Source organism: Megalops cyprinoides, chromosome 16, assembly GCF_013368585.1.
Source record: "Megalops cyprinoides isolate fMegCyp1 chromosome 16, fMegCyp1.pri, whole genome shotgun sequence".
NCBI lineage: Eukaryota > Metazoa > Chordata > Actinopteri > Elopiformes > Megalopidae > Megalops > Megalops cyprinoides.
The window spans coordinates 915,272-940,556 of NC_050598.1; the positions used below are offsets into that span (position 1 = coordinate 915,272).

Consider the following 25,285-nt stretch of genomic DNA (forward strand, 5'->3'; position numbering starts at 1 on the left):
TTATTTTATTACAACATTTATTTGGAAAACTGTAAGCTACACGTTTTGGTGCCTGGATACCAGTTGTTTCTGCGAATTGCAGCGATCCATTTGCTTCACTTTTCTTAAGCTTTCGGCAGTCTGTAAAAAGATAGTTCCGATTTCTTGTTGAATCTATTTGTACAGTCAATCGCACAACAGCTCTTTCCCATTCAAGCTGAACGGTAACGCTGCCACTCGGTAAATCTGTCTGCCACTCAGTCGGTTGAACCCGCAGTGACTCCGCGTACTGTGACATCACGTGTATAACACCAGTCAAATCAAGGTAGTAGCAGTAGATCCAATCGCACCGCCATAACTAATCCGCCTTTAGACTGAGGTATAGGACCACCCACTCAATTAACATACGGACACAGAAATACAGAAATAAATACATGTGGAAATGTAGAAATACAGAAATAAATAAATGTAGAAAAACAGAAATAAATGAATGTAGAAATGTACAAAAACAGAAATAAATAAATGTAAAAATACAGAAATAGACTCATTAACAAAATGTATTTATTTCTGCATTTATTTATGCTTATGTCATTTTTTGTCCTCCCTACATTACAGCCCCCCGCAGATGCGTCAAAATCAATTATTATATAGAATCGCTGCAGGGAGAACTGTCGTTAAAGTGAATAAACGCGAGAACAGAGGAACAACAAGCGAGTCACGGGAGCAATGGTGTTGTCGGTGTTTGCGACCGAATGAGAAACCTGAGACAGCGCTTAACGGGAGACTGTCACTCCGGGAGGAGGAAAGGGCTGAAGAAGGGAAGGGGGCGGGAAGAAAGGAAGACAGAATCATCATACGAGCAGTGAACTGGAGAACTGGGGACCGCGGAGGGGAAGACAAGTGTTCCCGTCCAGATGAGGTTAAGGAACATATGAAAATAAATAAGCGAACATACCGGAAAATAAAAAGAAAGAAATAAAAACGCAGCGAGCGTTATCCATTGGGAATTTCCTTGCACCACCTGAGCGCAACGGGCAGAGACGGAATCGTAAGCTAGAAGCAAGGGGAAAACGAGAGAAAGGACGGGAGCGTTCCTATCAGTCTGTTCCAAGTCACTGCGAGGTTTCTGTCTGGGAGGAACCAGAAACCGGGCATGCAGGGTGACAGTGCCGCTTTGAAGATTCGCACATGTCGGCACGTTTGAATCCGCCATCCCCGCCCTGTGTGGATTACTGGTCACGTTGAAACAGCCTAGTTAGCGGATGTTATTATAGGCTACTATAATATTAAACGGAAGTGTGGAACGCTACAGAGGAGAACTGAGGAGCAGAGGATAAAGGTGAAGATTTTTTATGGGATTACATTGACTCTGTAACGTGGAATTTCACAGAGTAATAGATGTTCGCCATTAATTAACTGCTCCATCAACACGTGCAAGGATCTGTTTATTTATGTCAGAAATATATAAATTAAAACCGATTTAGGCCGGGTGACTGACTGATGACGCCAATACGGCAAATCCTTTATCATTGTTTTCACACAAAGACATCGAAATACAGAGATTTACATCTATAAACTTTTGACTATACATGTGGGATGTTGTCATTTTGAAACAAGCCCAGTCTTTCTGGCTTATTGAAACGTACACACAGGTCGAATCGCGGTTGACATTATCTTCATTGCTCTCTAGTTCTTTAACCTTCTCTACCTGTCTCTGCCTCCCTCTCTCTCTCTCTCTGTTACACACACACAAACGACCGGTTTCTTCATTCTAAATTCTGATCCAAATATTCGTACTGATTACAGCAAACCATTCAGAGATTATCCATTTTGGCCAATCGACAATAAATTACCTAAATAAAAATCAATCTCATCCAGCTCTTGCTTCCACCCTCCACGGAACACCCCTCATCTAAATACCACCACAACTGTAGCGATGGAGACCACGAAGCTACCGTCCAGCCCCTCGTCACCAACCACCAGTTTCGCGGTGCCTAGTGCAGAAAAGGTGGACGGTTTTCCCCGGCGGTCGATGCGCCGAGCCCGGCAGCGCCGCTCACACAGCTCCTCACAGTTCCGTTATCAGAGCTCTCAGGTCGAGTTGACGGCGCTGCCTCCGCTCAAAGGTATGTACGCTGCCGAGCATCTTGTTAGTATTACTGTCCGCATTACGCCATAAGAGTGTTGGTTTAGAAGCGGCTGGTTTGTTGGTAGGCTATATATATATATATTTTTTTTTACAAGTAGGCTAATATTAGAGTGGCTACTACATTTTAACGTCTTTTCTATCATACCCAATTCTGCAATTCTTTGTTTTTAAGCAGAAAATAGATTGAGTGGAAGTATCCTGTTATATGCTTGGTTGTAAAGTAATCTAGCCATGAGTACCTGTGCGATTGTATCTGATGCTACAGCAGTAGTGCTGATGTTTGTAAAAGGATGGCAGTATGGTCTGCACACAGTGCTGCGGTCCTCTGCATACACTGGCGAATCCATGTTCTTGACCTTTGTGTTTAGCAGAGAAATGGATCCACGGCCCATGTATACACTATCAGGACTGCAACAGAACATCAGCTGGAGCAGGCTCAGGAGGCCCCAGTCAGGAGCTGATGATTGTGACCGAAACATACTGATTCTGGTCTGTGCCTTTAACTGAAAAAGCACCCACAGAGAAAAGTGAAAAGTTTTGTTCACACCTGGATGCTTTTATCCAAAGTTGCTTTGGATAAAAGCGTCTACCAAATGAATAAATGTAAATGTAAATGGATGCTGGTCAGCGCAAGGTCTGAATTTCAGCATTTAGTGTCAACATGCTTTGGTAGTGCCACATTTTAGTTTTGGGAAAGAGGGCCCTGAGGATGATGGGTATTCAGTCTACAGACAAGGTGTACTAAAGGTATCAAAGATGGCTGCCACTACTGCTCTGCGCTGGCCATTTCTAGGCTGGACAAGAGTACGCGCTTTAGTTTGACTAATGTCCAGGTGAGGAGGGTGGTTGCTGAGGACTATAATTCATTTGTTTTGCAGACACACACATCCAGAGCTACAAACAGCTCTGCATGTGTCCGCTGTGGTGATTAGTTTATGGCTTGGGAATTTTACTGATGTTTTGGGGTAAAGTACTATGGTCAGTGGTCCAGTAGCAGGCTATACACAGTGATTTTACCATGATTTCAGTTAATTTTGGCCCAGGGCCTTCTGTTGCATGATTTTACCCATGAGTACACAATGGTGTCATCTTTTTTGGCTCCTGAGTGGCTAGTGCCATCCTGGTCCCAATGGGTCGTGGTGCTTGAATGCACCCCAGGCCTAAGGGTAGTGCTAACCTTGTGTAACCTTTCTGACCCTTGAGGACCAGAGTTGTTTGTTCTTGTATGGTTCTTTCTTCCTTAGCTGCTCTACTTTCTCACCCATTGGTGTGAGTGCCAGGCTCATCTGACCTGCAGGGTGAGTCTGTGTTCAGTATTGTTTTTCCTGAGGGAATGAGTTGTGTTGAAATCTGGCCCTGCTTACTAGAATAAATATTGCCTGATTCACATTACTCTAAACTCACACTGTTTCACATTAGAATAGACTCTGGCCTTGGTTCACATTAGAATAGAATCTGGCCCTGTTTCACATCAGAATAGACTCTGGCCCTGGTTCACATTAGAATAGACTCTGGCCCTGGTTCACATTAGAATAGACTCTGGCCCTGGTTCACATTAGAATCTGTAGTTCCTGGCTACATCAGTGTTATGCAGGCTTAAGAACAACTTCTACTTGATGTGGACACATTTGAATCAGATTACTGTATCAGCATGTTAGAATTAGATTACTGTTCTAGCACTTTTGAATTAGATTACTGTATTAGCTTCATTAGCTATGCAGATGCCTGTCTCCTCAGCAGCTTGCAGTGTTCATGTTAAAATGGAAGATTTCATATTAATACAGACAGCATTTAAATGGAGAAAGGCAGTTTTTGACCTGTGTTGAGGTTCAGGTTCTCTGTTTGGCATGGTGATGGCTATGTGCAGAAGCCACCCTCAGCCCCATGCTCCTCTGCTTCTCATAGTTGATAATCTGTTGGAATCGGTGTTTGGACCTCAGTGTTTTGCTTGATTGAATATTTACTGGGAAATAGAGTTCATGGAATAACAGCCCACGTCTGAGGCTCCAGAGAAACTGTGAGCATGTATAAGTGTGTGTTTGTGTATACATACATATCTGTGTGTGTATTCATCTATGTGCGTGCAATATGAACCAGAGTATTTGGGTGTTTGCATGTGTATGTGTGGGAAAGAGTATGTGTGTGTGTGTGTGTGTGTGTGTGTGTGAGTGTGAGTGGGTGTGTGTGTGTGTGTGCATACTGTAGAGAAGCTGGCCAACACTTATTTCATAAATAGGTTAAAAGCAACAGGTTAAAAGAAACCAATAATTTATTGTAAAATACAAACCAGACACAGAAACCAGCCTATGCACAGCACCAGCAGGGACAAAGTGAGCCTTCACACATACATATTTGTCCATGTGCATGCATGTGCATGTGTCCATGTTTTTGGAGAGAGTGTGTGTGTGACTGAGGACTTGCTGGTGTGAGAGAGAGTGTAAGTACTTGTGTGTGAGTGTTTTTTGGTGATGTGAGTGTGTGTGTGTGTGTGTGTGTGTGTGTGTGTGTGATTATGTGCTGGTGTAAGAGATATTTTGTCAGCTGGCTCTGAAACAAACTAACACAGGAACAACTAATACACACAAGTTTCAGAACAGCACTGCAAACCAACCACAAATTAGAGTAACCCAAATTATAAAACAAGCAAAAATATGATATCTGGAACATTGGGATAATGAAACCAAAACACAAAATAAACGTAATTGCTGTTGGACCCTAAACAGGTATTACACACTAGCAGAGTATCTCTTCACTGTCATAGATACAAAGCAGAGACAGATCCTGGTTCACGATCATACCCTAGCTACCCTAGCAGCAGTCATGGCTACCAAAAACAGAAAGGCTATGTGGTCACTGTGAGACAGGTGAGGTAGGAACAGAAATGCACTTTCCCTTATGCTGTAATAAATTCCAAATATCTGAGTGCCACAGCTTGAATGACAATGGGCAGGAATCATCTGCCCAGTTACTGGCCGTCTGGCAGATGACAGTGTGTGTGTGTGTGTGTGTATGGGGGGGGGGGGGGGGGGGGTGTATTTGTATGGTTGTCTGTATGTGTTTTTTTTTTATTTTATGTAAATAATGCTTAGGAAATACTGTACATCCATGTGGCCATGCCAATAAAGCTTGTCTGAATTTTAATCTGAGAGTATGAGTGAGTGTGTGAGTGTGTTGTGGTGGTGTGAGAGAGTGTGTGAGTGATTGTATGTGAGTGTGGAGAGGTGGTGTGACAGAGTCTGTGTGTAGTGCTCTATTCTAACTGTAACACGGGATCTCCTTTAAGAGCACCTCGTGAGTGTGCTTGTATGACTGTCCCTAAATAACCATTTGCCCAAAGCCAGACTCTTCAACCAAAACTAACAGAACCACAGAGCTCTCACTCTTCCATTGGCATTTCACTGTTTGATATATCTTTCTTTCATGGAATCACAAGTCTATTCTTTAGAACTGTAGTCTCTGTATTGAAATGGGCCTTGAGGTCTTATAGAATGCAGATCATGTTTTGTATGTGTGAACAAACATGAATGAACACTTTGTGCTGGATATCTGAGTGGTGTTTCCTCATGTGTCTCAGTATGTGTCTGGGAATGTATGTGAGTTTGTATGCACATGTGTTTTGTGGTTATTGTATGTTTTTTAACCAGTCACACATATGGCTGTTTTTTTGTGTGGTGAATCTGTGTGTGGCTGAGTGCACATGGCCATTACTAGTCTCGCTTCCATGTGTACAACATGGAGTTTGCATGTGTATGGTCAGATTAGAATGTAAACCAGTGGTAATGTATGTGTGCACATATGTTTATGCATGTGCATGTGTGCATATGTATGTGTGTGTGCATATTTGGGTGTGTGTGTGTATGTGGGTTTGTGTGTGTATATGTATGTGTGAATGTGTGTGCATATCTGTATGTTTGTGCATGTGTGTGTATGTGGTTGTGTGTGTTTAAGGTCTAATTAACATGTGCATTAGTGTTAGCATGTGTGAGGAGGGGAGCAGTTGCAGAGGTGGGGTGTAATGTTACAGTGGTGAACCTGGTCCTAGTCTTCCTGTGACTCCACTGTCCTCTCCCAAATCAATAGAGAGAGGGAGAGAAAGAAAGACAGAGAGGCAGAGAGAAAACGAGAAAAGAGGGAGAGAGAGGACAAAAAGCAGGGAGAGAAAATGGCAGAGGGTAGTGAGAGGAAAGGGGAGGAGTGTATGGTGGAGACAGTGAAAGGAAAGAGAGGAGGAAATGACAAGCTCCATCATGCAGTGCCTCACGATGAGAGACAGAGTAAGAGAGAGACAATTATGATACTTGATGATTCACCAAAAATCAATGACTTCAAACTAATGCCTTTGAATCAGTGAGGGAAAGTGGAATCGTTTTTTTGCTGCCAAGGGGACCTAAAGCCTGCACACTGATAAAATATCTTCAATATGCTTCTTCCATATCGATCTTTAACCCTTTCAGACGTGACTTATTTTATGCTATGTAGCATGCATGTTACATTACATGGTTCATTACATTTTCATAAGCTTTATTAAGCTTCTCACAGTTTTCACTGCCGCATTTGCTATACTTTGTAACATTAAGTCATTGTTTCCTCAAAGCTAACGTTAGCTAGAATTTTTCCAATCTAGTGTTGTAATCACACTGGTTTGACCGTACGCACAAAAGAGCTAATCACTCCAGTATGACCATACGCGCGGAAGGGTTAATATTGGTCTTGTTTTTCTTTCAGAGAGAAGCACTACTGCCTACTGTCTGTTAACCTGTGAAGCAGCTGCATCGTTTCAGTTTTCATTTTAGAGTCCGTTCGGTGTTGCTGTTTTGTTCCACTCTGTCATTTTGTGGGCCGTTACACAAGAAGGGCATGGATGTGAGGCCACAAACAGAGCAGCTGATTACTACCCAAACAGAATGACTGTTATTTAAAGGATGGTGCTGGACTCACCCATCAAGGGAGAATAAGAGAGGGAGGCAGAGAGGGAAACAGAGAGGAGGAGACCAAGAGAGAGGGAGATGATGACATCTCTTGGCCTCCCCTCCCCTCTCCCCGGTTGCTCGCCTCCTCTTTCTCTCCCTCTCTCTCTTGCACTGTCTCCCTCTCTCTTGCCCTCACCCTCTCTCCCTCTCTCTCTGGCAGCCCTATATTTAGCAGTAGCAGTGAGTCAAGGATGTTGCAGTGTGTTTAATTCAGTGACCACACTTAAGCATCTAAGAAGCCCTTGCTACAGTTGACACCCTATTAAATGTCGAATTCTGAGATGGAAGAAGACCCACTGCTTCCACCCACCAGACCCCTGCCCAATCACACCCCTACCCACACACCATCATTCCCTGCTCTGTCTTTGTTTTTCTCTGAAACTCAATTTATCTTCTGTGCCATTATGCTCAGAAAGGTATGCAATACCTCTCTCCCATCCACATCCCTCCATCCCTTTCTCCTTATCTCTCCTCCTTCCCTCTGGAGTTCTTTTTCCTGTCCTTGATAGCTGTGTCATGCTCTTTTGCTCTCACCCTCTCTCTCTCTCTCCATCTCTACACTCCTCTCTTGCGTTGCCATCATTCTTTTGCTTTGTTCCTTCATCCAAATGCACTGCTTCTCCATACAATTACTCTCTATTAAAATAGGTTATATTTAACCTTCTGTCCCTCTGCTGCTGTGTGTGTGTGTGTGTGTATGTATGTATGTATGTGTGTGTGTGTGTGTGTGTGTGTGTGTGTGTGTGTGAAAGCCAACTAGGTTGCACAAGGAGGATAAGATTTATTTGTGTAGCAACAGGAAAGTATATCTTTTGCTTATTGTTTTATACAGTGTGGCATTCCACAGTTCTTGCAGCAGTTCCTAATAGTTCATATTTTGACCTCAACAGGACCACAACAGGATCAGCTACAGTATGCCGCTCTGTGTCAGCTGCAGTCAAAGAATGAAAGTAAATGATATTAGGGCCTTGTGCCCCCTTTGAGAATGATGCATTTGGAGCAGGTCAGCACCTTCTCCTGGCTTCACACAGATCACATCCAGAGCTGAACTCTTTTTATTATCAGTATGTTGTTTTACAGGTGTTGGATTTTGTTCTAATTTTAAAAGTAAACAAACCGAACCAAAAGCGCGCTTGGAGAAAAAGCTTTATTTGGTGATCCGGTGAATCCGGCAGCAACTCTGCCTGCGAAGCTTTAACTCTGATCTGCCTTTTATACCATGAAACAAATGGCAACAAACAATAGGTTTTACACTGTTGCAACATCAACCTATGTTCCCAATGCAAAGCGGGATCCTTTGATGCTGACCGCCCCTTTGTGTGGTGATGGTTGCCAATTGCCCACTCCCGGTTGTATGCTAGACTTGATGCTGCTTGGCTCCAACTGTAACGTGGCACCAAGAGGTGTGGAGCTTCCTTTGTAACTATGGTAATAAGGCCATCAGGTTAACAGTTCTCTGATTCTGAACCACGTCTGGTCAGAAGTTAGAAGCACTATAATCTTACATTCCCCCCTTTGATCATAAAAAAATATGATCGCAAAAATAAAGAAACAGTTGTAAGAAAATATAGGAACGGAAGGAGGGGAAGAAAAAAAAAGAAAAGAAAGCGTAACATGTTGATATTAATCATGTACACAGTCTAATACTGAGCACAGGCACCTCTGCTTACAGTATAAAATAAAAGAATATCATTTTATGATGATACACGGATACATTGAAAGATGTACAGAGACATGACATTGCTGGCATGGTGGATGATCGCATTCCACACATGCTGCTGGATTGTGCTGGTGAATGAGGTCTCCTGAAGCAGTCTGTGATATTGTGGGCTTGGTTGATGCAGATGTGTCCCGTGTCCCGTGGTTTTTCAGCAAATGTCAGCCAGGTGTCAGGTACAATCCAGCGCAGGTGTCGGATACAGCCATGTGTCAGGTACAGTCCAGTGCAGGTGTCAGATGACAGCCAGGGCACCCTTCTCTCTCAGCTGTTTGAAATCCTGCTCTTCACTGGAACACCTGCAATGACACCAGAGAGAAGGTGGGAACGCATCTTGCCAAAGTACATAAACACTAAAATAAAATTGATTGTTATTCCTAAAAAATGCCTAAACTGTCCCTGTGTAGTTTCGGCGGGACGCTACAGTATTTATCAGTGGTGGTATGATGACCTCTTCATCCTCAGACGACAAGCTAGAGCCTAGACAACTCTAGTCCCGCCATGTCTGGACTCTGATAAATACTACCGCCATTCTATCCCTCATCTCTAGGTGGATTTGCTAACTTGCAATGGCTGACATGGTATCTTAACTGCTGCATTGGTTACTAAAAGAACCTGGTACGGACGTTCCTACTAGGGTTCTAATGCTACATTCTGAGGTTTGTGTGCGAGACTTTTCGCAGTACCGGATCAGGCTGTCAGATTAATGTTAAATGCACGTCGGCTTTGCGCAGATCCATTGTTCCGGGTTGGGGCATGGGCCGGCCTGTGATGACTTCAAAAGGTTTAGTCCAGTTTCCTTGTTGTGTTGCTTGGATGCTGCAGAGCACAATGGGTAGAGCTTTAGGCCAAGGGATTCCTTCCTCGTGGAGCTTGGACAGATGTTCTGTGATGACACGATTCATTCTCTCTGTTCGACCTGAAGCTTGTGGTCTGTAAGGACAATGTAATTTCTTGTATTTATCATGCGACACATTGTGAAATGTGTTCCTTGGTCTGAGTCTATGCATTCTGGCAGGCCCCATCGAGGAATGATGTCCTTCACCAGTGTTTTGGCTGTGTGGGCTGCCGTTCCATGTTTAGTTGGGAATGCTTCCACCCATCTGGAGAATTTATCTACAAGTACATCCTGAAACCTCCCACACTTAGGCAAGGTTATGTAGTCCATCTGAAGGTGCCGGAATGGACCCGGTGGGGCTGGTGTTCCCCCAGCAGGGGTCTTAATTCTGGTTCCAGGATTGTTCTTTTCACATGTGACGCAGCTTCTGATCACATGTCGGGCTTGCGTTCTGAACTTGGTGTTCCACCACACTTGACTGAATCTGTGGGTCATTTTGTCCTCACCCACATGACCCAGTGAGTGAATTTGTGTTGCTAAATAGGGCAGAAGGCATTCAGGCGCCACTGTTCTTGTACCATATCGCCAGATGTTGTCATGGTGCAGTTTTGCTCCATTGTCCATCCATGTCCATAAGAACATAAGAACATATGATGACGAGAACAGGCCATTCAGCCCAACTAAGCTTGCCATTTCTTAATTAAAGAGTATCCAAAACTGCATCAAGTCTAGACTTGAACACAGCAAGGGTCTCTGCCTCAACTACATGACCTGGCAACCTATTCCATGTATTGATAACTCTTTGTGTAAAATAATATTTCCTTACATCAGTGCGGAACTTACTCTTAACTAGTTTCCATTTATGTCCTCTTGTTTTACAGACTGAACTCACCCTAAAGAATCTATTATAGTATTATAGTATTATAGTATCATTTATGTATATAAGAAATAGCAAAGGCCCCAACACCGATCCCTGCGGGACTCCACTTCGTACAGGACCCTGCTCTGATACAATTCCTCCCACAGTTACAGTCTGCTTTCTATTAGACAGCCAACTTCGAACCCACTCGGTGATAGCTCCTGTAATTCCCGCAGATGTCATTTTCAGTATGAGTCTCTCGTGTGGAACTTAGTCAAATGCCTTTTGAAAGTCTGAATAGATAATATCATAAGCCTGGTTTGAGTCCAGACATGCTGTAGCTTCCTCAAAGAAGTCCAGGAGGTTTGTTAAGCACGACATCCCTCTGCGAAAACCGTGTTGGCTATCATTTAGAACACCATTTCGTTCCAGGAATAATTTCAAATTATCCCTAATGATGGATTCCAGTATTTTGCATGCGATACAAGTTAAGATGACAGGCCTATAATTTCCTGGTTCAGTCTGGTCTCCTTTCTTGTAGATAGGTACTACACTGCCATGTTTCCAGTCATCTGGTATTTCTCCAGTTTTAAGGGATTGCTTAAAAATAACTGTCAGAGTCTTGTAAACCACCTCTGCTAGTTCTCTGAGAACTCTTGGATATATTCCATCAGGGCCTGCTGCCTTATTTGTTTTAAGTTTTTGAAGTTTATCTAGTACTTCTGCATCATTTAAATCAATTTCCTCTATAAGTCTCTGAGAACTGACTGCACCTGAAGGCATATGCAAAAACACTTCACTAGTGACACTCTCCACAAAGTAACTGTTTAGTGTATCAGCAATAGCTTTGTTATCGTAAACCATAACCCCATCCTTATTTTTTATACCTCTTATTTCATCCTTAACCATCCTTTTTTGACCATAATATTGAAAAAAACGTTTAGAGTTGCTCTTTGCATCTAGTGCAATTTGTCTTTCATAACACCTTTTGGCTTCCCTTATTTTTTTCTTAACTTGAGCTCGCATATTACTGTATTCAATCTTATTACTATCTGAGCTCTCCAACTTGTATTTTCTAAATAATTTCCTTTTTTGTTTCAAACTGTTCCGTAGTGACTTATTCTGTCCACTGTGGATGCTTCTTTTTCAGTTTTCCTTTTCTCACTTGCGGAATGAATTTATGCTGTACATCCAGAATAATCGTTTTAAATATGCACCACATTTCTTTGACAGTTTTACCACCTAGAAGAGGTACCCAGTTTATATTCCTTGTATAATCATGCATCTTAAGAAAGTCAGCTTGCCTAAAGTTGAATACTCTAGCATTGGAGAATGCAGACTTAACTTGCCAAAAAACTTCAAATGTAATTGAACTATGGTCACTTGTACTGAGTGGTTCCCCTACCTCAATACTGCCGATTCTATCAGGATTATTACACAGAATCAGATCTAGGATTGTGTTCTCTCTCGTGGGTTGAGTAACAGACTGTATCAAAAAACAGTCATTTACAACATCCAAAAACTCTTCCTCACATTTACCTTGACCTGACACAGCTTCCCAATTAATTGAAGGGTAATTGAAGTCCCCCATTACTATTGTCTCACCCTCCTGACATGCTAGTTTAATGTTATCAAAGAGAGACTGCTCTGACTGATTTACAAGCATCGTTTCCTCTCTACTAATAAGATATTTAGTCATGGTCTTTTCTATTCCGGCAGTCTGTCTATCCCTACCCATCTGACTGTATAGACTCCCTGCCCCCCCAGACCCTAGTTTAAATAACCCTCTGCTACCCTAAGCATACGCTGGCCCAGTGCAGCTGTACCCCTCCGGTTCAGGTGCAACCCGTCCCGCTTGTACAGGTCACCCCTGTTCCAAAAGGAGTCCCAGTGCCCCATAAACCTGTACCCCTCTTTCCTACACCAGGTTTGTAACCACGTGTTAAACCTCCATATAAAGGCTTGCTTCCCCTTGCTTGCACGTAGTACTGGTAGAATTCCAGAGAAGACTACCGTGGAGGTTCTGCTCCTAATCTTCCCTGCTAGCTCAATAAATTTTTCTTGCAGAACCCCGAACCTACCCTTTCCTATGTCATTGGTTCCAACATGGACCATGACCACCGGATCCTCCCCCACTCTGGCCAGGAGCTTGTCCGCGCTCTCCAGGAGGTCTCCAACCTGGGCACCAGGCAGGCAACAGACCATGCGAGACTCCTTGTCGCGCGAACACACTATGCTATCTACCCCTCTAATGACTGAATCCCCCACTATCACCAACTCCCTTTTCTTGGAGGATGAGGCCACCTGGGTGCCCTGGGGCTCTTCAGTCCTCCCACTCTCAGGATCGTGGGTCAACTCGTCCTGCAGTGGCGCGAAACGGTTGGTCACCGCGATCTCTGGAGATACTGCCCCTCTTGGAATTTCGTGCCCCTTTCTACGCTTACGTCCTACTGTAACCCAGCTCTCTCGCCCTATCTGGTCTGTATCTTCCCCCCTACCCGGCTTGGGTGAGCACACTATCTCTCTATAGGGCGTACTAATCAGTTCCTGGAACTCTAACAATTCAGGATTACTGTGGAGTCCAGCTAGTTGGGCCTCGAGATCAAGAAAAAAGTGCTAAAAGCACCGAGGTGGCTCAGAACAGTCAAAAGGCAGAAATCAAGCGCAAGAAATGCCACTTAGCCTAATACAATAAAACTATGTTTACAGTTCAGCAGACGCGCTTACACAACCAGAATCAGAATATCCTAAAATCTGACGCTGAAAACTAGTAGAAAAAGGTAAAAAAAGTGAACCGGCTAGTTAGCTAAACTACCCGAATAGCTAGCTAAAGTGTGCTGCTTAATTATTTAGAGATTTGCTCCTGAGAGGGTGAAAAACCACAAAAAACCTCTTGTCGGCTAGAGCCAAATTAGCTGTGACGGAGGAAAAAAAGTGGAAAATTCCCTCTCTGTCCCCTAATGGCAACAAAAGATTCAACTTTAAGAGCAGATCAGACCTACCTTATGTAATAGCTAGGTAAATAGCACCAATTTTTATTTTTATCCGATTGAATGTAATAGCACAGAAACCACTCCACAAACACAACACCAACAAACACAGCACAAACACAGCAGGAACTCGTCCAAGCTAAAGCAATCGAGCAAGAACAATCGAGCAAGACGCAAGAGCAATCAAGCCCATATTTCTTCTCTGGACTCTTCACTTTGCATCTGTTTGATGTCAGAGATTGATTGATCTTTTTCCAGTGGTCTCAGTGCCACTGTGTGTGCTCCCCCCCTCCTTTGCGGCTTGTTTAGCAGCAGCGTCTGCTAGGGCATTGCCTTTGGCTTCATTTGTTGCATCTTTTGTGTGCGCTTTTACCTTTACAGTGACTTCTTTTGGTAGCTGAAGAGCTTCTAGTAGTTCTTTCACCAGTTGTTCATTCTTTACTGCCGATGTACCTGGAGGCATTGATCCTTTTGCCAAAACTTCTGTGTCTGATGTCACAGCCCATCCAGCATTCCTTATTCCTTTTTCCACAGTTGATGACCCATCTGTGAAGAGGACCAGGTCAGGGTTGTGCAGTGGGGTTTCTTTGATATGCTGATCAATTTCCAGAGTACTGACAATCTCTTCACACCTGTGGTAATCTTCATCAACCTCTGCAGGCATCATCATTGTGGAGGGACTGGACACACTGGCTTTCTTACAGTCTTTAGTGTCTCCTTCATGTGTATTGGGAGAGACTGCTGCTTCCTCACAGTCTTTTGGTTGTAGCTGTTTGGAGATTAAGTCTAGCCATTTTTGATTTTCAGCTAATAGTCTCTCTTTTTCCTTTTTCTCTTCCTGTAATTGAGAAGCTAATGCTTTAACTTTTGCATTTTCTGCAGTGATTTCACGTTTCAGTCTATCAATCTCACACTTTTCTAGATGTTGTTGAATTTGCTTGCACAAAATAACAGACCATCCGTCTCATCTGCTGCTTGCGAACATGCGCTGTGTCTTTCCCCAGGCCTTTTTGATGTCCGGCAAGGTCCAGAGTGTGTCCTCGGAGGGTTTAATGTTGTATTTCTGTTGGATGTCGTCATTGCATTTCCTTAATCCAAGCCGTTTTTCCAAGTATGAATTTAGGCTGTCCATCATCTGATCGATGGTTGTGCTTGGAGGAGCTGTTCCGTGACGTTCTGTCGTAGGTTTCAATGGCCCAGCCCCATGAACACGGATCTGCGCAGCCGACGGCAACTCAGCAGCCATAACAATAGATTCCCTCAGATACAAAGCAGACAGAGCAGGTGTTAATGGAGCTGTTAAGACTGTTTATTCTAGGTGTGAATACTCACGACTATCTTTACTTCAATGCAAATGTTGTGCACTCTACAGAACAGAGTTAGCAACAGGAAACTGGAATTATTATACTTTTGTCTTAACGAGGAAAAGACTACAGACAATTTTTATCGTCAAATGCGCAGCCTAGTCAAAAATGTAGGCTATTTTTCAAAATACAGAGTACACCCACAACCAGAAATACTTTGAGATAAGTGGATATGAATACACTTTAAAAATACAAAATCATTCCGTGATATAGACTATTTCCTTTGTCTACTCTTGATTTCCTCTTAATAAGGTACTGCGTTTATCTTAACACTTTAGTTAAAGAAAAGAAATCACGTGTTTTTTCTGCTTAGCTGCACAAAACAGAAAATTAAACCTTGGCTTGCCAGTTAGAAAAATTGACTCTTTCCGGATCTTAGTCGGAAGGCTTATCACTTTACCGTTTAAAATGCTAATTCTTTCCGAACCTCGGTCGGAAGGCTACGCTTACAGTTTTACGGTATTAAAGAAACAAAAAAACGAAAACAAATAGGCTACTTGATATCATTCCAAACCAAAGTTGGAAGGCTAAAGTGCTTACAATTCCAGCGACTTAAAACAAAATACAAATTCTTTAAGCATATAGCTTTTAAGAAAAGTACAAATTCTTAAGTATGCTTTTACTGTTAAAAAAATAACTCCGTTTTCCGGATCTTTCACAGTTGGAATGTCACCTCGCAACACAACCACACTACTTCGGGCATTAACCTCAAAACCAATTTTTCTAACGTTACTTATTTACTTATTTCCAGACTTACAGTCGGAAAAACAAAGCTCGCTTAACAACTTACAATACTAGTATGATGCACTAATTCTTAACTTTCTCACAATCAAGAAAAGTACCAATTTTAGTTCTCTTACTTAAAAATTTAATTCTTCAACCCGCGCAGCGAAGAATAATTATACTTAATAATTATATATAATAATTAACCAACAGCCTTTCCTAACCATAGGAAGGTGTCCAGCAACCCAGTTGCTTATACTAGTCTCTCCATCAACCTCCGATTAGTCTGATAACCGGCACGATGTGAGATGACTATATTACTAGTACACACTCCGTCAACCTCTGATCTAATCGAAAAATATAAGCGTGTCAGTAGCCTGTCACAACTAAATGTTTTAACGACTAGATAGCACGACGTGAGCTGACTATATATTTGCTCATAGTCTCTCCATCAACCTCCGATCACAAGTCTGATAACCGGCACGATGTGAGATGACGACGTTTGTATAGTACACACTCCGTCAACCTCTGATCTAATCGGAAAATATAACTAAACATTTACCGGCTAGATAGCACGACGTGAGCTGACTATCCGAATCTCAATTAACAACTTACAATACCAGTATAATGCACTACTTCTTAACTCTCTCACAATCAAGAAAAGTACCAGTTTTTAATTCTCTCACACTTAAAAAGTGAATTCTCCAACTCTCTCACAGCGAAGAATAAGTATACACAACTGAATTCTGTTCCAGAGCATACACCAAAAACCTTTTCTAACCATAGGAAGGTGCCCAGCAACCTGCAGTTGCTTACACGAGTCTCTCCATCAACCTCCGATTATGTCTGATAACCGGCACGATGTGAGATGACTATATTACTATGGTACAAACTCCGTCAACCTCTGATCTAATCGGAAAATATAACTAAATATTTACCGGCTAGATAGCACGACGTGAGCTGACTATACCAAAAACCTTTCTTAACCATAGGAAGGTGCCCAGCAACCCGCAGTTGCTTACACGAGTCTCTCCATCAACCTCCGATTATGTCTAATAACCTGCACGATGTGAGATGACCACGTTACTATAGTGCACACTCCGTCAACCTCTGATCTAATCGGAAAATATAACTAAATATTTACCGGCTAGATAGCACGACGTGAGCTGACTATCCGAATCTCAATTAACAACTTACAATACCAGTATAATGCACTACTTCTTAACTCTCTCACAATCAAGAAAAGTACCAGTTTTTAATTCTCTCACACTTAAAAAGTGAATTCTCCAACTCTCTCACAGCGAAGAATAAGTATACACAACTGAATTCTGTTCCAGAGCATACACCAAAAACCTTTTCTAACCATAGGAAGGTGCCCAGCAACCCGCAGTTGCTTACACGAGTCTCTCCATCAACCTCCGATTATGTCTGATAACCGGCACGATGTGAGATGACCACGTTAATATAGTACAAACTCCGTCAACTTCTGATCTAATCGGAAAATATAACTAAATATCTACCGGCTAGATAGCACGACGTGAGCTGACTATAAACTTAGTTAGCAACCCCCTTGCTTACACTGGTCTCTCCATCAACCTCCGATTAGAAGTCTGATAACCGGCACGATGTGAGATGACCACGTTACTATAGTGCACACTCCGTCAACCTCTGATCTAATCGGAAAATATAACTAAATATTTACCGGCTAGATAGCACGACGTGAGCTGACTATCCGAATCTCAATTAACAACTTACAATACCAGTATAATGCACTACTTCTTAACTCTCTCACAATCAAGAAAAGTACCAGTTTTTAATTCTCTCACACTTAAAAAGTGAATTCTCCAACTCTCTCACAGCGAAGAATAAGTATACACAACTGAATTCTGTTCCAGAGCATACACCAAAAACCTTTTCTAACCATAGGAAGGTGCCCAGCAACCCGCAGTTGCTTACACGAGTCTCTCCATCAACCTCCGATTATGTCTGATAACCGGCACGATGTGAGATGACCACGTTAATATAGTACAAACTCCGTCAACTTCTGATCTAATCGGAAAATATAACTAAATATCTACCGGCTAGATAGCACGACGTGAGCTGACTATAAACTTAGTTAGCAACCCCCTTGCTTACACTAGTCTCTCCATCAACCTCCGATTAGAAGTCTGATAACCGGCACGATGTGAGATGACTACGTTACTATAGTTCACACTCCGTCAACCTCTGATCTAATCGGAAAACATAACTAAACATTTACCGGCTAGATAGCACGACGTGAGCTGACTATAAACTTAGGCTTTCCCTAGCCTAGACTTCGGTACCTCGGCCTATCTTTTTAGAGCTCTTATCAACAGTGTTAACCAAAATTTCACTGTCAGTTACATATACGTATATTTACTGGTTTGTTTACTTATAAAATAGCTAGGTTCTTCAAGAGGAGTTGTACGTTTCTTACCGAGTTAAGGTCTTTGCCATGTTTGCGGACCCGCAGTCTTGCCGATCTTCGACTTGAAAGTTCAACCGGAAAAATCTCCACGATTCTTCTGCTGAATTGTCCCACTTCGTAGATGTGTCGGTGAGTTTCTCTCGTACCAGCTCCTCCTGGCTGGCTCGCCAACAGGATAGTAAATTTCCATTGTTGTGCCAGATGCTGTTGTCATGGTGATAAAAAAGTCCCCGCCCCCTCTGCTGGGGGTGTGCTAGTGAGTATTTCTCCTAAATAAAACCTACAGCCATTGGCTCTACCCATCCCCTGGGCATTACTCTGCCATCCCCTCTGTCATGAATAAGAACACATTCAGTCAGAGCTAAGATGCTAAAGCTAAGATGTGATATGCTGGTGTCTATATTTAGTATTTGTTTGTACAGTGTTGGTTATGTCACTTATCATCTAATAAAATTGCTAGTTGTCTATTCAGCAATGACATGTTAGCTAGCTGCCCAAGTACTTTCTCAATTTCTGTCTGAAGTTTGAAGTTTAGATCTTCAGTGTGGCACTGCTGTTGTGCTCAGAAGCACAGAAGTTCTTCACAGAAACATTTCCATTTTGACTGTATCACTGTATTGACTGTATGTCTGTGGTCATGCTTTGAATTTGAGGGGAGCGGGGCAGTGGGGGGGGGGGGGGGGGGGGTGGGGGCAAGTGGAGAGGCAGAGACATGGATCAACAGAGGAAAAGGAGGGTGAGGGCACTGTGGGGTGAGTGCCTGGACATTGCTGCCTCCAGTATGTGGGGTCTAAACTGTCAAATCTAACCATTGGTGACATTCTGCATGAACTGCAAGGAAAATGGTAGAGGAGGGCACTCCTTGGTTGTCATTCTGCATGAACTGCAAGGAAAATGGTAGAGGAGGGCACTCCTTGGTTGTCTGTGGTAGTGAGGGGCACAGTGATTGGCCCAGACTATTGTTACAGGTCAGTGGGAAACTTGCTCCTGGAGCCAGAGACCTCATTGAGGTGAGTCATGGAGACACATTTAAAAAGTACCACAATGAAATGGCCAATCATTACATAACATCACATTTTTGCTTTGCTTGACGTTACGCTTATGTTAGTCTGTGCAATGCACTTGTTTCCTCGGTTGTAACAGGGGAATGCTAGCAATGGTCATTGGTCAACTGATTCTCATTTTGGCCTTAAATACAGATCACACATACCACAGCCAGGAGAAATGATCAGATGAAATGAGTTAATGTAGTCAAGGTAAGAATGCATAAGAATTGGAACTTACATTTCACACTAACAACAATGAGCATATTAAGAATGGCAATGCATTCCTCTTCAGAGTAATTAAAGTTCAATATTATTTATAGAAACAGTAATAAAACAGGAACAGAAATAAGAGAACCAAAACCTTTTACCATTAGTTTATTCTCTGACCTATATAGCCAGTTAAAATGAAAATGTGAGGGGGGATATGTCCCTCTCTATGATTCTCAGCCCTTGTCTATCCTGTCTAACCTGACTGACATTACATTGAGTCATTATAAGATTATATAATGAAGTTGAACTTTAGTCTTTCTTTAAAGGCTTAGAGGACATCACTATTGGGTAAACTGGCACTGTGGAAGTGGGTTCCTCCAGTAGCCATGTCTTTTTTGGTGGATTTATTGGATTTATCATGATAGGTTTTGTTTTAGATTTGTTTGTTAATCCGCTTCTCCAGCAGAGGGGTATCAAGCGAATACTTCTGATTTCACAGGAGTTCCAATGTCTGTGTTGTGTTTCACATTGTGAAAGGAATCTTTCTTTCCTAGCACTCGAATGCAATAGGTAGCTGTGAATGGTCCAGGGACAGCGGTGCGCCACGCCTGTAAAGTGCTAGGGAAAACACTGCATGGCGGCTGTTATTGCTAATTGTAATGGGCCTGTCACTGCCTAAATCAGTGGTTCTCAGACTTTTTTGGGTAGTAGACCACTTAGCCAACAGAAATTTTTTCACAGACCCAAACCACCACCAACTCAGGGGAAAACATAACATAGTATATTTATTTATTTATTTATTTACCTATTTATTTATTTATTTATTTCATAGTACTTGCCAGCCCTACTCAAAATGTTAATTGATATTGAATTAATAATTAATGTCAATGTTATTGAATTGTTTAATTTAAAAAGTGGCTGTACAATTGTCACCCCGATGAGATGGATGGTGTGGCTTTTGCTGAGACATAAGTGAGGGAGTGTCTGGCTTTAAACAGGAGAGCCTGCACTGGTTCCATTTGGTTTTTACTTAGAGTCGGTGTCACTGCCTGATCTACCCGGCCTGTCTGCCCCAGTGAGTGGGGGGTAAACAGGTGACTTTACTGACATGAAGCCACTGACAGAATTTGTGTCTGCTAGCTAGCTAGTTGTTTCAGGCACATATTGTTAACAGGTGCAGTTATCTAATGTTAATTGTGAAATGTGACCACACTAGACTTTTTTAATGTTTCTTTTCCATAACACAATTCACTAGGATGGACAGTGGTTAACATGCAATTCCACTGGCTTTGGGAAAGTAGAGGCCCAGGTCAACGTCAGGCAGATTTATCTAGCACATGAACGTGGGACCCAAGTATAAAAGATGAGGTATTCGACCGAATCTGAGCCAAACCCTGGGTTACACATGTCCCATGTCTGACCTTGTCTGCCTCCTCACAGATGCACCCGTGGCGGAGCTGCACGACCTCTTCTGCAAGAAGCTTCAGCAGTGCTGCGTGGTCTTCGACTTCCTAGACTGTGTTGCCGACCTTAAGGGCAAGGAGATCAAGAGGGCGGCGCTCACCGAGCTGGTGGAGGGCATGGCCGCCAGCCGGGGCGTCCTCATTGAACCACTATACCCCGAGGCCATCAAAATGGTGAGAAAGGGAAGAGGGAGGGAGAGGTAGAGGGGCAGAAAGAGAGAGGAGGGAAGGATGGAAATAGCAGGAAGAAGGGATGTAGGAATAGTGTAAATAGGGAGGGATAGAGAAAGGGACCCAGGAAGAGAAAAACAGGATAGAGGGGAAGAGGACAGAGGAAGAGAGCGAGGGCAAAAGAAGCAGGGAAACATAAGGAGAGAAGATGAGGGAGGGCAAAAAACCAGAGAGAAAAAGGGAGGGAGAGAAAGGGAAGTGGAGACAGTGTGCAGGAAGCATCTGCCCAGCAACTTTAAACATTTCACTTTTGTATTTAAATTTTACATCTATATCTATCTTCTATATCCATTTTTCCTATTTTAGAAAGCAGGCGTTTTTAGGAGATTAAGAATAGTTTTGTCCTAATTCAGTGAAAATGACTGTTTGTCTGTGGTCATGCTTTGAATTTGAGGGGAGCGGGGGGGGGGGGCAAGAGAGGGAAGCAGAAAGGGAGAGGCAGAGACATGGATCAACAGAGAGGAAAAGGAGGGTGTCTGGACATTGCTGCTTGAAAAGACCAGCTCCACCTATGAGTGTGTGTTCAGGGTGCTCTGCTGAGCCACCTCCCCCCTCCACAGATCTCAGTGAACATCTTCCGCACGCTCCCACCAAGTGAGAACCCCGAGTTTGACCCTGAGGAGGATGAGCCCACACTGGAGGCCTCCTGGCCACACCTCCAGGTAATGACAGCTGTCACTCAAACGCATAATACCTGACACCTGTCCCTATCACTCACTAGATGCTGACATGTTGCTAATATAGTGCCTTTTAATTTTACATTTTTTTATGTTTGTCCCTTTGTCAGGGGCTCAGGCAAGGACTCAATCGCAGACCGCAAGTGCGTCGGTTTTCGGGCAGATTTAATGAAATTGCAAAGCAGATCGTTAAACAGTTCACAGGCAGGGTCTAAACCAGAGAGGCAGTCCAAGGGAAAATCCAGGTACGGGAAAGTCGGAACAGGCAGGGTCGAACAACGGGCAGGCAGAGAGATCGGGCGAACAATACAGAGCGGAAGGCAATAAACAGATCAAAAAACAGGCAGGTTGAAAACGGGAAACAGCAAACAGACGGAAAACCAGCGGGGACGAAACAGTCAGAAGACACTGCTACGAACTAGCAACAATACAGAGGCATGCAGGGCAGATATAGGGCAGGGCTGACAAGGGGATGGGAAGCAGGTGTGCAGGTGGGCAGGTGAATGCGATAAGCAATCAGGCTGGTGGAGAACCGGGCGGGGAGCAGGGCAGGGCTGAAACACAAGGGAAAAACAAAAGCACATGGGATGGGGAAAAAACAAAAACACAACAGCTAGGGGGCGGGAGCCCTGACACCCTTTATTATGGAAATGTTATAGTTATGTCTCATTATGTCCTCTGATACACATGCCTGACGTGACTGGTTTTCACTTTAAAGGTGACTACATCTGACACCTGTGAATCACACTAAGCACACCTGTCACCTGTATTTCACAAGCATTGCCTTTCAGTCCTATTCAAATACTTGTATTAGATCAGAGTGTGCTGGCTGGTATAAATGGTAAGTCTACTCTTGGTGCTCCCTGTATGGGCCAAAGTAGAAAGATTATTGTGCTAATGTTCAGATTCAGAAATCTGTTACGCATGTTCCAAAGCTCAGTCCAAAAGAAAATGACAGTATTTACCTCACAGAAATGTAAGGACATAACGCTTAGTTCAGAGGAATAAATGATCAGTGATGATATTCAACAAAAAGGTCTCAGATATCCAGTAATCCTTTGTCTAGAGAAGATCATCTTCTGTCTGCATCATATTGAATTATCTCCCTGGAGTAAAGCTTGCTCACTGTGTTTTAGAGGTCTTTTCAGTTCCCTGAAGAGTTCCAACTCTTTGAGTAGGCAGTGGGTGCCATTGACATTGTGAGGAAAAGCCTCCTGGATCTGGCTGAGAGGATCTAGCCCTCAGTTAATGCATTTCCTCAGTCCAAGCTTTTCTGACCTGGCCTTGGCTCCTCTAAGTAACGTGGCCTGCTCCTGGTGTGTGATCATGTGTCCAGTAGTTGCTATTAAAGGTGATTCTTGGTGGCAGTTTCTGTAAGACTGCAGTATGTGATAAAGACAGAATAGCATCCAAGGCCCTCATTGTCCTCATGTATAATGCCTTTTTAATGTAAATTTTTACAAATCAGGAACAGACATAGAACATGCTCAATTTCAGTGTGCTTGTCTGTCTCACCTGTTTGTCTCACTTGGGTGTGTGTGCATCACTGTCACCTGTATGGATATGTTGCTCTCCCTTGTATGTGTGTGTGTCTTTGAATGCATGTCACCTTCATCTGTCTCCCTCCCTCTACTCCATGTGCATGCATGTAAATGTTTCTGTGTGTGTTTGTTTGAGTGTGTGTGTCATCTTCACCTGTGTGTGTGTCTCTCTCCTCAGCTGGTTTACGAATTCTTCCTGCGCTTCTTGGAGAGCCCAGACTTCCAGCCGTCTATGGCCAAGCGCTATGTAGACCAGAAATTTGTTCTGCAGGTTTGTGTGTGTGTGTGTTTGCGTGTGTGCATTTGTGGGTTTTTTTTTTGGGGGGGGGGGGGGGGGGTTGTGGTTGGGGGGGCATGTGCATGTTCTGAGCTGGGAGCCTCAAAAAAATTGCTCAGAAAACTTAATTGACGGCAGGGGCACTTAATTTAACTATTGGTATTATTATAATTATTATTACTATAATTGTTATTACATTATATTTTATCTTAATCTCAGATGAAATGATAATTAGAAGAACAAATAATTCATCCCATTCCCAGCAATTTTGGCAGTTTCAGTCTGAATAATTCTCTTGTAGCTGCCTCTACATGTTTGTGTCTGTGTCCGTATGTGTTTGTCCAAGCTTCCCTACGTTTGCATTTCTCTCTGTCTGTATATCTGTGTATTTTTGCATATCCGTGCATCTCGCTGTGTTTGTCTGCTTGTCTGTGTCTGTATCATTTTCTTGCCTTTGACTGTATTAGCCCGTGGATGACTGGATTTGGCTGTTTGTAATTGTGCTTGCTCCTGTCTAATTGTGTTGCCATGTGTCTGATGGAATTTCTGTGTTGGATTTGTGTTTGCTTATGACTGACTGCATTCATCGGTGTCTTAACTGTGCTTGCTCTTGTCTGATTGCCTGCGTCTGATTGTGTTTGCCTATGCCTGATGGCATTTACCTGTGTCTGAGTGTGTTTGCCTGTGATTGACTGTGTCTGTCTATGTCTGGTTGTGCTTGATTGTGTCTAAATAGCTTCTGGAGCTGTTTGACAGTGAGGACCCTCGGGAAAGAGAGTATCTGAAGACTATCCTGCACCGCGTCTATGGCAAACTGCTGGGACTCCGGGCCTACATCCGCAAGCAGATCAACAACATCTTCCTCAAGTGAGTGTGCGTGTATGTGTGAGTGTATGAGTGAGAGTATATGAGTATGTGTGTGTTTGCATGCTTTTGTTTTTGCCTTTTGAGTCCTTGTGAGTTTGTAATTACTTTACAGAAGCCTTTGGTAGCGGGATTTGATGAACATTAATCAGAGTGCCGAAGGCAATTCCCCAGGTGCTGATCCAGGTCTAGCTAAACTAACTTTGATTCTTAATCTGGTGCTGAACCTTAATCTGGAGTTTCTGTTCAACATTGTCTTAAGTAGGTGGGGAAAGGGAAATAATTAGAAACCCAGCTGGACTGTGACCCTTCTCTGCCCTTGAGGAGTACCTCTTAACAGCTACAGAGCCATATCAGGGCATTGCATGTTTGGCGTCTTTGTACATTTCTGCCTGCTTTTAAATGCAGAACTATAGTTTCTCATTGTTCAGTCTGTGGGCCACCCAGATTAATTTTTTCAGCCCAAAAGAGATGTTTCTGGATTTGCAGTATGTGCTTAATAGCACTGTCCTTGGTTAAGAAATGGATTGGTGTATGTATTTGAGCAAACAGAAAGGTGTTTCTTAATTCTATTCATTTTTGCTCCTTAAACAAGTAAATAATATGTACAGGCGCTCAGATCAATAGATTAAGAGTAATTAGTTGTTTGACCTAGGACCTAGTACAATTAAATGGATTACTGATTAAACTTTATAGTGGCAGCCACCTAAAATTTGGTCAAGGGCCAGAGAGGAACAAAAATATGTTGCATACACACCTTTCCTTTTATCTTTTTATCAGCATAAATGACATGTCTCTTTTGCAAAGAATTTCTTGGCAGACAAACTGTGAAGATGTCAGATAAAGGTCATAATGTGATCAGCAGCTCAATCAAACTGAGTTAATTGAGAGTCAGGCAGACAGCCTCAGTTCATTAAAAAGGTGTTGAAAGTGAAAAA

At 42.9% G+C, this 25,285-nt stretch overlaps 1 protein-coding gene across 1 annotated transcript in view; it reads left to right on the forward strand.

Annotated features, from left to right (window-relative positions):
- The first annotated feature begins 737 nt into the window (after nucleotides 1-737).
- Nucleotides 738-25,285, forward strand: part of ppp2r5b (protein phosphatase 2, regulatory subunit B', beta) — a 40,227-nt gene continuing 15,679 nt past the window's right edge. Inside the window, exons 1-5 of the mRNA XM_036548202.1 lie at nucleotides 738-2,105; nucleotides 20,735-20,931; nucleotides 21,549-21,650; nucleotides 23,385-23,477; nucleotides 24,220-24,350. Coding sequence (XP_036404095.1) covers nucleotides 1,916-2,105; nucleotides 20,735-20,931; nucleotides 21,549-21,650; nucleotides 23,385-23,477; nucleotides 24,220-24,350 — 713 coding nt within the window. The 5' untranslated portion in view covers nucleotides 738-1,915. The remainder of the gene's footprint in view (nucleotides 2,106-20,734; nucleotides 20,932-21,548; nucleotides 21,651-23,384; nucleotides 23,478-24,219; nucleotides 24,351-25,285) is intronic.